Source organism: Ostrinia furnacalis, unplaced genomic scaffold (assembly GCF_004193835.3).
Source record: "Ostrinia furnacalis isolate ACB-3 unplaced genomic scaffold, ASM419383v2 OfSCF6691, whole genome shotgun sequence".
Classification (NCBI taxonomy): domain Eukaryota; kingdom Metazoa; phylum Arthropoda; class Insecta; order Lepidoptera; family Crambidae; genus Ostrinia; species Ostrinia furnacalis.
This window is the reverse complement of record NW_021136930.1, coordinates 1,285,079-1,297,211: the sequence shown is the minus strand read 5'-3', so window position 1 is coordinate 1,297,211 and position 12,133 is coordinate 1,285,079. Positions and strand designations below refer to the sequence as shown.

Below are 12,133 nucleotides of genomic sequence, written 5' to 3'. Positions count from 1 at the left end.
TTTGCGAATAAAAACAAATATCTCGACAATACAACCCCGAACACAACACTTCGCCGCTAAAGCGCCGCGCGAGCTGCCCGCTGGTTTCGAGAACGGGTCTGCGTTGCCCGCCCCGCTCCCGCGCCGCCGCCGCCGCCGCCCCGCTGCCCGCTAAGTTCGAGGCTGAGGCCTTACGCGCGATTTATACGAATTGTTCCTAGTTGCGATCAGTGTTTCTCTGATTGTGGTGTAGTGCGTGCGTTGGGTAACCCGTGCTGCAAGTATTGTATATTGAAACCACGTATCGTAAATAACACTTCATGATTACGACATCAAAATTGTACAGTTCACTGAAAATTACTAAAATTAATTAATTAGATTTTATGTATTGGTTAAAAATTAATAATCAATTAGACGGATAAATTACTGTTTTATACATACAATTTTATTAGCGTTACATCATACAGTTGAAAATACAAGTAAATAAAATAGCGTGAACTCCTTACAAGTTAGCTAACTAACAAGAACATTCTACAGTGCATTTACGTAATGGCTGCAATTTAATTATTTATTGGATGGACCAGTATAGTAGGACTTTTATAGAAAATATTTAGCTCTCTGAATGCTCATAAAAGGGTTCTAATTTGAGTCTAGTTATGTCAAAAAATATGCATGTAGATCTCGTGTGTCAAGAGCTCGTACGGGTTGCGTTCTTCGGCGCGTGCGCAAACCGCATCATTGTGCGCGGCGCGCGGCCCGTGACGTGACGTCCTTGCACCTTTGTGAGGCTGGACGCGGACACCTTCCGGGGTAGGTACCTGACTGGATCATCAAAGACAGCCCTAGCTTTGCTCCAGCGAAGTAAATCGATAGAGTTTATCAGGGTCGATCAGGCAGTATGAATAAATTCTTGCTACAAAGCTGATTTAAAAACAACTAAAACGAAACAATAAATTCTGAATTGAGAAAGTTAAATCTTGAGTGCCGAAGCAAAAACACCAATGAAATCTGTACTCATAAATACAATTTACCGCGGACTACTGTGTGTGTACAGGTATTCGTGTTTCTAGTAATTTTATGGCAGCAGCAATTATGTTCAGTTCGGTCATAAATATTCTGTTAGAGCACCAATCAATCCACTTTCTCTAGTATTACTATGTATCAACTTTGATACATTTAGTAACGGATCACTTTTCCAATCAACAGCTTTCTTCTTAGTTCCTCAGCAACGTTTATAAGTAGCCGCTCTTTGTATTTGCAGCCCTACGCTATATTATTATGTCGGAAACTAATCTTTGACCCCCAATTTTCACTGCATAAGTTAAATATTAAAAAAAAGGGCTGTAATTTTTTGTCGTGCAATAGTTGCTAACTCTCATCTCTGTGTGAAATTGACCGAACTATTCTCCAAGAAAACTGAAGTAGGTAAACTGTAACAAACCTATTATCATTTTAAACTTTTTCTCACAACTCTACGCGAAGATGAATACAAGCCAATCAAGATGTTCAAGTAAGCCTTTGAGGAATTTGTTCTGCGGCAAGCAGTATACTTTTTTCCAATCTCTCCGTCGTTTTTTCAGTTTCGCAACGGTAACAGAACATCCGTTAGCGTAACTCTTTGATTGCCTAATACTCCATTAGCTTTTCCAGGTAGGCATGCCGCGCGGCTGCGCCCGCGCTCATTACTAAAACATTCTAGACTGCTCACCCCTCAGATCATAGAAAGAGAATAGATATGAAGTCGCGCGTAACTACAACGAGAACCAGTGTCCCCACATTTCCCCCACCACAGCTCCCACACACACATTCAACTGTGTAAAAACAAAGCGACTGAGAGTCTACGACAACATGTGCAACCGGCTTAAAAGTGCTGTGATTGGCCAAAAGGCGTGCCTTATGGCCAATCAATGGCCGCGTGACGTGACGCACACTTTGAAAAAAGCAATTAGAGAGAAGAAAGATAAAATGGAGTCGATAAGATATCGATACTTTAAATCCTGGAGGCAAGGCTCGAAATTGGTTTAAAAAATGCTTGTATGAAAACCTTTTTATTATTATACGTTATTATTATGTTCTTTAACGATTTTTGCATAAAGGAGTCAGTTCTATTTTGTATGGACGAAAAACTCAGAATCAATTATTGGGACTAAATGAAGTTACCTTATATTAATTTACCCCAACCAAAGCTCAATGTCGTTATCGATGGAGTATAGAAGTTATAGACTGACAAAGTTTGTATGAAAAGTCATGGGTTAAGTAGGTACTTGCGATTTTTACCAGTATTTACAATATTGGTAATATATTATTATTTACTTTAATAATAATAACAGGATCACTGTAATTATTATTAACTACTATCGCGCATTAACTTTTTAATTATGGCGAAATTCGTACCGCCTATGTTTATCAAAAATAATGCCTATATTAGGCTTTCAACTAGCTCTTATAGTAATTACATAGTTGACAGTTACTAATCCCTTCTACTATTGTTATTGTTTTTGTAAAAACTTAAAAATCGCAAGCAACTCATGATTTTTTCATTCAAAATTAGAAAATAGAAAATAATAATTTACTTCTATTTATCGATAATAGGAAACCGTATTAGAACACGAGCCCTGCACTATGTTACGACCGGCACATGCGGCCGTACTGTGTATTTTCACGCGTCAGTGGATATCGGAAGAAATAAAATACATTGCGCAGTAGTTACGCGTGACATAAAGTGGTTGCTAACTAAATCGTCAATGTACAACGTGTTTGAATTTTTATCACCACTAATTTCGATATCGCAGTAAATGTCACGGCACTGAATTCGTTCGTAAAAATGTTTAGTTTTTTTTATTTATAAGCAAAATACCAATGGATTTGCAATACTTACATGTGGTAAATGACTTCATTGTTCCTGTAGTTCTTCGTTTCACTTATGTTATTGCACGTTACGACGCATTATTCAACAATATCGGAGAACATTTCCTCAGTACGACTGAATCCCGACTAACCTGGCGTCGCGGGCGATGTTCGTTTCTGGGCATATCGCGGAGACACGCGCCACGCCCCCGTTTCACATCTATTCCCTTCTATGATCTGAGGCTCACCCGGATAAGCTGGTCAATTATCCCGCTGAAACTGTTGGCGGCATTCAAGGAATTTAATTAAGGATATGTAAGATTGTGTCATACTGGATGCTGAATTGAGGATGTGACAAATCCTTTCAGAAGCATCAGCACATTTTTTTTTGTAGTTTCCCTTGTTTAATCCGTTGCTAAAAGCTGTTTTGCCAGCTAAAATCGTAATAAATTCATCATTACCAGCAATATTTATTGTACCCAAATTGTTGTTCCTGAACGCAATCATCGTTTATGTATGTGTCACAATACTCACAATGTTAATATTTTCCTGTGATAAATTCAATGTCACCGTCACCGGATAGACGATTATAGCTGTTGGTTAATGTAAACATGTCCTAAAAACCGCATTTAATTTACAATTTATACGTCATGTGTGACAATTAATAAATTGTTGCTATCTTTTCTCTTTCCCAACGAGCCAATAAGTAAAATTTTATAAAAAAAAAATAAAACCGACTCCAAAAAACCTACACTAAAACGTAGAAAAATAATTACTAATTACCTACTTATTTATTAGGACGAATTTTTAATATTTATGTAGGTATACCATGATTGATACTTCTGGAGTCGGTGCCAAGATTATGAAACATGTAAAGTTTGCCTGCACCTGCAAAATTTTACTTATTTCTTGCTTTTTAGTTAACTATTATTATTACCTTGATGTTACCACTGAAGGTAGGCAGTACACTGAGACCAAAAAAAATTGGTTCATAATCAGCGGAGATATTGCGTATAAAAATGTTCATCCCCAATTTTCCACCCTTGGGGGTGAAATATTTTCTTCAAATTCGCATGAAACCACCCTTTTGATAATACCTATTCAACAAAAAAATAATCGTTCAATTGGTTTATAATCGGCGGAGATATTGCGTATAAAAAAGTTCATCCCCAATTTTCCACCCATGGGGGTTGTTTTTTTTATTATTAAATTTAAATGGGACCACCCTTGAGGTATTACCTATACGTCGAAAAAAGATTTGTTCAAATCGGTTCATAATTGGCGGAGTTATCGCGTAACAAACATAGAAAAAAAAAAACATACGGGTCGAATTGAGAACCTCCTCCTTTTTTGAAGTCGGTTGATAAAATGTCTGACATTACCGTCTACGTGAGCAGGCTCTTACGCACGTAACATGTACTTTTCTGTTGTTAATTGAATCCTTTGTACAAGGTTCCCGCGTGTTATCGAAGGCCGTTTAGGACCCAATTTCCCGCCGTAATGACGGCTCCGACGCTTTCTTCGTGATCTCTCGTTATTAATTGCAGCTTATGATCTATTCCGATGAGATCTTTTCAATGGCTTACATTTTAATCAATTTCATGCCCGTCTCTACTATGCCGACCAAGGTTATGGGAAAAGTGTGGATATTCTTTCTTTTGTTTCTTCCATTATTACTTTTTTGAGGCAGCCCTAAATCAGATGTTTCTATTATTAACGTGTAATTCTAACCTGTTATTTGATGAAGTTGTAATTAGTTTCTGTTTAATTATTAAATGTTGATTGGATTTAGCCTACTAATAAGCAAATATATTTGTATTGATTACATATAATAAATCAATACAATTAATTCTACATTTGCTGTCAGGATATATGATTGTGTTTTTACTACGAAAACAAAATGCGCCAGAAGGGTTATTTGTATTAAGTATGCACCTGAAATGACGTCGAAGTCATATAGATAAAATTGTATTGAGTGATAGCTCACTTCCCATGCAATAAAGGTGGTGCCGGCAGGAACAATGCGCAGTTTATCATGCAAGTGCAGGGTGAAGTGAGCGGGAAGTCACAAAGTGCAGTGTGTCGTCTGCGCAGACTGAGGAAATTATTCACCGTTTCCCTGCTCTCGAACTGTCCCAGGTTACCTGTGCTATAGTTAGAAAGCTGTTTAATGAATGTTCAAATCAACCGCCTGTCAGGTAGCATCACATACCTAATTCACATTGCTTTAAAAACGTTGATGAACGCGGTTTATTAAAGACAAGTAAGTCTAAACGATTGTGATTTCTGATAAATATTTATCAACGATCGATCATGCGATTAAAGCATTGATATTACAAGATAGTTTTTACCCGTGTTTTTGCCGAAATAAATTAGTTTTTTTAAATTAATTTAGTTCCCCGGACACACTTTAATATCTGCTACAACAAAACTTGACTTAATTTGATTTATTGTATTGCATATTTTCATTAAGTCATAATGATTTGTTATGCCTTTTCTTCAGCCGTCAAATTTAATTCCGCTTTTCTACTAAGCTCATACGTAACGGTGCAATTTGATTACGAAAACGATATCGTACAGCGTGAGTGACCTACGCGGCCGACAGTCCACCGCCGGCGTCGACGCGCGCGCATGTGCTGTGTGTGGCGTGCTTGTGCGCTGGCAGTCATCGCTTACGATCAAGGGCCGTCCCTACAACCCACTACCCTCACTACTATTAAACATTACAGACAACAAACGATCATTGTGACAAGTGAAGTGTTATTTACGATAGAATTCTATTGTTAACAAAACAATGCTATTCAAGGCGCGACACTTGTTCAAGCGGAAAATATCGATAAGATAACCTGTATCGCAATAATAAAATTTATCGCAATTCGTCAATTGCACTGCAGAAGGACTATTGCAAAAATCGCGTCCTTCCTTTCTATTCAAGCGGCTCGCGATGCTGCGGGTTAGTCGCGTGCGGTTACTTGACGGTGTAGTTTGTTGACAGACGCAGCAACTTGTGAGAATGCCAAAACAGTGCGCGAAAACGATTGTCTGATTTTCCCGGAGAGTGCGACAATAGCCAATTTTAGATAGTGACGGTGGTGATAATGGGCAGGATTACCAAGAAGATGGCGACACCTACTAGCAGTGATGTTGAGAGCGGTGGTGATGCTTTTACTGACGGCGATTTCGATGATAGTGATGAAGATATAACAGTTGTGGAGAGGTGTGAAGATTCGGGAAAATCAAGAATTCCTGTAAACGACACTGTAAATACAGACGTCAAAAATAATCTTCACAATGGTGCATCTCCTATTTCTTCAAAGGCACAAACTAATGGCCTGGAACATCAGTCAAAGGTTAACGGACTAAAAAACGGTGATAAGGAATTGCCTAGTGCCGTGGAGTGTCGTAGTAGTGATGTAGTTGAATTTCGAAGAGACTCCCATGGTGATCAAAATCCATCTATAGTTGGAATTATTGGAGATCAACATAGTCATGTACGTATTTCATATTTATGTTTGTTTGCATATTTTAGTACTGTATCACCGCACAGTTAAGCATCAGCATATCCTTATATTTTTTGTATCCTTATGATTCATACAGATCTGACTCATTAATATTTCGTCAACTGTTGCAGTCGCTGTACCTTTTCCGCTTTTCCCATTAATTCTTGTAATAATCTTATAAAACGTACTGTCCATATTATACAAGGGCAGGCATTATCTTATCTTATTAATTTCTATGTTTAGAGTGTGATTCGGAGGCCACAGTTTGTGTAAAGTTGTCTCAGGTGAACATTGTTTGCTCTATTTATCAAAATCTTTCCCATGTCTCTTTGGTGCGAGATGTGTTACATACAGCCACTTTGGAATTTTTTACCGTATTCGTGACCATCGTATTTGAATGAATCTCAGACAGCGACGGCGGACCGCATCTTAAGGTTAATTCAACAGTCTTATCATGGCATCTGTTTAGAGGCACACGTGTTGCGGCGAAGTGACCTTGTGATGTGGATACAGCGTTGCAGATGAACCTTTAGTAATGAGGTGTTGGGTGTCGGCGATGGCCACTACTAGTCTGTAAACAAAACGCACGCTACAACTGTTTGTGACTGAAAGCAAACAATACTGAAATATTTATAATCAAGGCTGGCACCAGTGGTTAGTGTGCATGTGACATCAGCTAGGAACACTTGTGTTTAGTTTTGTGGCCGGTGACCTCGCCGGCGACTGACGGAACCCCGACATGTCATCACCGGAGCTCATTCTGCGGCTTGCTGGTAGAATCATTTTACTTTTTGTAAGTAAACCAATCTGCAAGTTTCCAGTTTTCCTCATCTCATAAATTCTTGAGTATACCTACGCTCCTAGTCTCTGTCACTATTTCTTTTTCCATTATTGTCATTATTGGTTGCGTTGTTTTGGTATTCATGGTATGGCATTTACGGTCGCCGTGTATCATTCGGCTGAATTCTTTACGTTCATATTAGTCACACGGCTCATCCTAAATGCAAAACGAATACTAATGAGCTGTCTTGTACGTACCAGTTCGATACTGTCGTCAACTAGTAAAAAACAGGTTTTTGGAAGAAACTAATTAGTAACTAACCTGCTATCAGCGTGCATAATCAATTGTTTTATCGTGAAGCGTTCATCACCTATTTCCTTCAGTAACTAAGTTCTTCTGCTTACGTCATAGTTTTATAGAATATTGGAATAACATAAACGTTTTCATTTAGCACGTGCTCTGTAAACAATGAATGGTTTTCCTTTTACCAAGCATAGCAAGGGGCAGGTGATGTCATCAGTCATTCTATTTTGTATCGCCTCTAGCCGCGCATTTTTCTACAAATGGTGGATAACCACAAGAATTTCAATGTCATTCTATCGTTGAATTGATATAGCGGTAATGCTTATTTGAGAATACTTCAGTTTTATTGTATCACCTACTGTTTTTTGTCCGCGAATTGTAAGTTTGCAATCAAACATTGAGTCATCCGTATTCCACGGGTGTAAAAAGCTGAATCTATTTGTTACGCTTATTTCACGGTGTTGGCAATTAAGTTACTTGCTATTTCCAGAAGAAAAGCCAACGAGCCAAGCTGTTTTTTTTGTTATACGTGCGAGATACGCAGGTAGATTATATAAAAGAAACAATCATTGTTACATTTTTAACAAGGCTTGTAATTTGTATTCGTAACTGAAATTGTGACGTGTTTGATCATGAAGCTCATTATTTTTATAATCTATTAATTAATTTGAAGTCTTGACGCCAATTTTGAAGCTAGTAATAGTTAACTACAAGTAAAGATTTTTAACTAGTCAATTGGTGTCACGAGCTTAGTCAACTAATCATTTTTGTCAACATGATTTGACGAGCAGTGAGTTTATATTTTGATGTGAGAATTAAGTGCCAGATGATTAATTCAGTCCAAACTAGGGCATGTAATATCGGAAGGTTTTCAATTCCGATATTGAATTCCGATATTAGATCTCAATATCGGAATTCCGATATTAATATCGGAATTGAGTTCATGTGCTATAAAATTAATATTTGGTTATATTCGTAAGAATTCTGGATTGTTTACAATAAAATAATGATTGTAATCAAAATCTTTAATTTGGTACAAAATAGCACTTCATAAAATTGAAGTTTTAAAACCATTTTTACGTTATGGGTATCCATTTCATTTGGTTTTTTATGTGACAAGAGGCAAACGAGCAGACGGATCACCTGATAATGAATGGTTACTGATAATGAGCTTATAATTATGGACTAGCAAATAATTAAAGTGTTTTTGTAAAGTCACAGGTATCAAACAAACTTTTACTCCTTCATTATATTACCCTGTTTTATGTTGGCGGAACGAATTTTAGAGTCATTCAAATCACGTGCTACAAAAATTGTAGAGAGTGGTAAAAAACTTGAATATGCTTGTAATTTGTTCCTTTTTGATTATCGATGTACAACTCACAAAACCACGAGGCATGATCATCATCATGTCAGCCATAGGACGTCCACTTCTGAACACAGGCTCCGATAATGATTTTCACCATGGCCGGTTGGTGGCGGCCTGCATCCAGCGCCTTCCTGCTACCTTTATGAGGTCGTCGGTCCACCTTGTGGTTATGAGTCCTACGCTGCGCTTTCCGGTACGTGGCCTCCACTTCAGAACCTTGCTGCCTCATCGTCCGTCTGTTTTGCGTACTAAGGCAGAGAACCGTTGGAAGACCTTATCATAATGCTCGAAGACCTTAATCGAGTTTCCCAACAGGTAGGCCTTCGGATAAATATGGAAAAAACGAAGCTTATGTCGAATGTCCATGTTGCTCCTTACCCAGTTTCGGTTAGGAGCTCGATTCTCGAGATTGTTGACAAGTAAGTACATAAATGTCTATCTCGGACAAACGATCAGCTAGGTAGTTAGATGCAATTTCGAGAAAGAGGTAAATCGTCGAATACGAAGACGAAAGTCTTCAATTGGTGTGTGTTACCAGTGATGATATACGGCTCGAAAACGTGGCCTTTGAATATAGGGCACAACGTGCTATGGAGAGGGTTATCCCTCTTCATAGCACGTTGTGCTTGGTGTTTTTTTTACGAGATCTAATCAGAAATGAGGAGCTCCGTAAACTAACTAAGGTCGCTGACATAGCCCGACGGATTAGCAAGCTGAAGTGGCAATGGGCAGGGCACATAGTAGTTAGTACGCAGAACTGAAGGTCCATAGTCCAGTAAAATTAATGTTTGAAAGGGAGTTGAGATGTCGTTTTTTGTTGACCAAGTACCATGGCAAATGCTAAAATTGATTTAGAACAAGTTAAATTAACCATAAATAGTAAAGATATTAAAATATTTGCAGTGGAACAAAAAGTGATGGTGAGAGAACATGAGAAAATCATTGGTCTTTGCCAATCATGTACTTTGGGCTTTGTGGCAGGTTGTGGCGAGTTTAAACGCTTTGTTTAAAATCTCAATTAAAACTTTTATCTGATTCCGATATTACGATATTGGGTCGCTCAATATCGGAATTGAAATATCGGATCTCGCAGTCCGAGATTCCGATATTACGAGATTCCGAGATTCCGATATTCATGCCCTAGTCCAAACGTTTATACGGCCAGCCGTCAAAGCATCGACAGATAGAGATTAGAGAGTCATCGAGTGATATGTAGAGATGTAGACGTGCGCGGGCGCAGGGATTATCGTCCTGTATCGGGGGCAGTCCGTGTCCTTGCCGGTCGTCACTCACCGCACAGATGCCATTTGTTTTCGCAACAGAAATGATTTCACTGTGTACATTATCCGTTTATCGCCGCCCATATTTAGGATGTTCTCGATCCGGCTGACAGGCATGTTTATCTGTTCTATAGCGATGAGCATGGCGTCATTCCCATATTACTACCACATGGTGATTATGGCATCGTTGTCCTGAAGGTTTGGGCTGGCTAAGACTGTTTTTTATATGCTGACTCATAATTAAATAGCGGTTGTTGTTCCACATTGGCAGTGGTGTTGATTGCAGTGGCCGTTTATTAATTACCATTGCCCTTTCAATGTCTCTGGCTGCTGTTGCCTGCTTACTCAGCTTTTGGCAAAAGGTTCGACCGCTTAAAGAATCTATTTAAATGTTATTTTTGATTGCTGCCCTAATTAAACAAGCCAAGTGTCCGCTAGGTCCTGTTTCATCTTCGTTGCTTGTGAATGTATTGACTAGCGTTAAATCAGTGTCTTTTGTATCTATTTGGCAGCACAAATAGCTTCGAAGATGACGTTAGAATTTTTATATCCTCAACGATATCCGCAGAGCCTGGCCCCTGTCCTTTGTATGACCAGCGGTGATGTCACCACGCTTGCCTGCAGTCGGCAAACAAACGCCATACTCGCCTTTGCTAATTTGGACCGCTCTCCTTAAGCGTTCATTAAAATTTATTATCTGACTTAAGTTATACTGTTAATGCACTTGTTTGGACCATTGCGTTTAAGGGCATGTATAATAAGTCAAGATTTTTGCATTCTGAGTAAAGTGGAACAAAAACATTTTTATCGCATATTTGTGTTATCGGTATTGCGCTCAATTTTTCTTACAATCGAAGGTAAAACAATTGATATCAATATAGGTAAAATATAACTGAATTGTAACTTGTAAATGTAATACAAAAAATAAGGAAAACATAGAATATTTTTTAACTTGAAAATCTCTGTTTTTCCGAGAAATCATCGAAGCTACCTTTTTTTTAGTTTTTCAGTTCCGTGTTTCAGTTAATGTTATTTTTCCCCGATAACTCTTGTGGGTTTAGAACTGTAGCAGTTTGGTGGGTGGCTGATAGACGACACTCCACTATCAAGTACTATCGTAACATTTCCCGTCGCCCGCATTTCACGGTTTGCTTTTCATTCCGAACCCCTATACTAAGTGCTCAATATTGATTAACACATAAGAGAACGGGGCTATATTTAAACAATGTAATCAGGGGTATTAGCTGTGCCGTAAAATCGGTTAATTAACTCGTCATCAAAGTTCGCGAGGGGATTCCTCCAGTCCAACAATTATCGAGGTGACGAGCTAGACGGGACGAGGCTGCCCACACTATTCATGAATCATGCAAAACTCTGCTTGCAACTTGCAAGGCTTTACTGTAGGTATGTAACTGTTCTCTCTAATGAAATAAGTACACCATTACGAATGAAATTTGTTACGAGTAATCTTTCCACTGAAATAGTTGCAATGTAAAATCAGTAAGTGCCTACATAATTGACTTCTTCTGTGGAAGATCGCTGCATCATAAACAACCTTAATACTGCGGTTTGTGTTTTGTCATCATGGCAAATTTTAATATTAGTAATCTGTTTCTCTTCTTCTTTATTTCTTTCTCACGCAGTTTTGATTATAACACCAAAGTAGCAATTACCAGCTATCTGTTTCGTCATTACCACCAGTTTACACCCACCCATGTCATTATCACTACGCGCATGTGCAACAGCGATGGCGGACAACTATTCGGAGCACGTGTAATTGAATGCGAGCGTAAACGCCATAGATAGCATCTGTGCCGTGGGAAACTTCTAATGTCGCGTGATTAGGATTTGATAGGCCGCACTTTTGTAACGATTTATGTATTGTTTACTGTGAGACAATCGCTATAGTTTCATATGAGATCTTCGTCGCCCACATTCTATGCGCTTGCGCAACCTATGTGTGATTCTGTGTATGCGTGAGTTCATACCATTTATTATTGTTTTTAATATTTTTATGTATAAAAGAGCACGTTTAGCTTGTAGTTGTAGCGTGTAGTTTTGCTTTTTTATTTAC

At 38.5% G+C, this 12,133-nt stretch overlaps 1 protein-coding gene across 10 annotated transcripts in view; it reads left to right on the top strand.

Annotated features, from left to right (window-relative positions):
- Positions 1-12,133, top strand: part of LOC114362703 (leucine-rich repeat flightless-interacting protein 2) — a 36,634-nt gene that overhangs the window by 12,646 nt on the left and 11,855 nt on the right. Inside the window, exons 1-2 of one of the 10 annotated variants that reach the window (XM_028318204.1) lie at positions 231-260; positions 5,822-6,317. The exons of 5 other annotated variants lie outside the window; for them this stretch is intronic. In XM_028318204.1, the coding sequence (XP_028174005.1) occupies positions 5,925-6,317 (393 nt within the window). In that variant the 5' untranslated portion in view covers positions 231-260; positions 5,822-5,924. Of the gene's footprint in view, positions 1-230; positions 266-5,359; positions 6,318-6,566; positions 7,120-12,133 lie in introns of those variants that run through there. 4 more of the 10 variants (XM_028318203.1, XM_028318205.1, XM_028318202.1 and 1 more) reach the window with 4 other exon arrangements.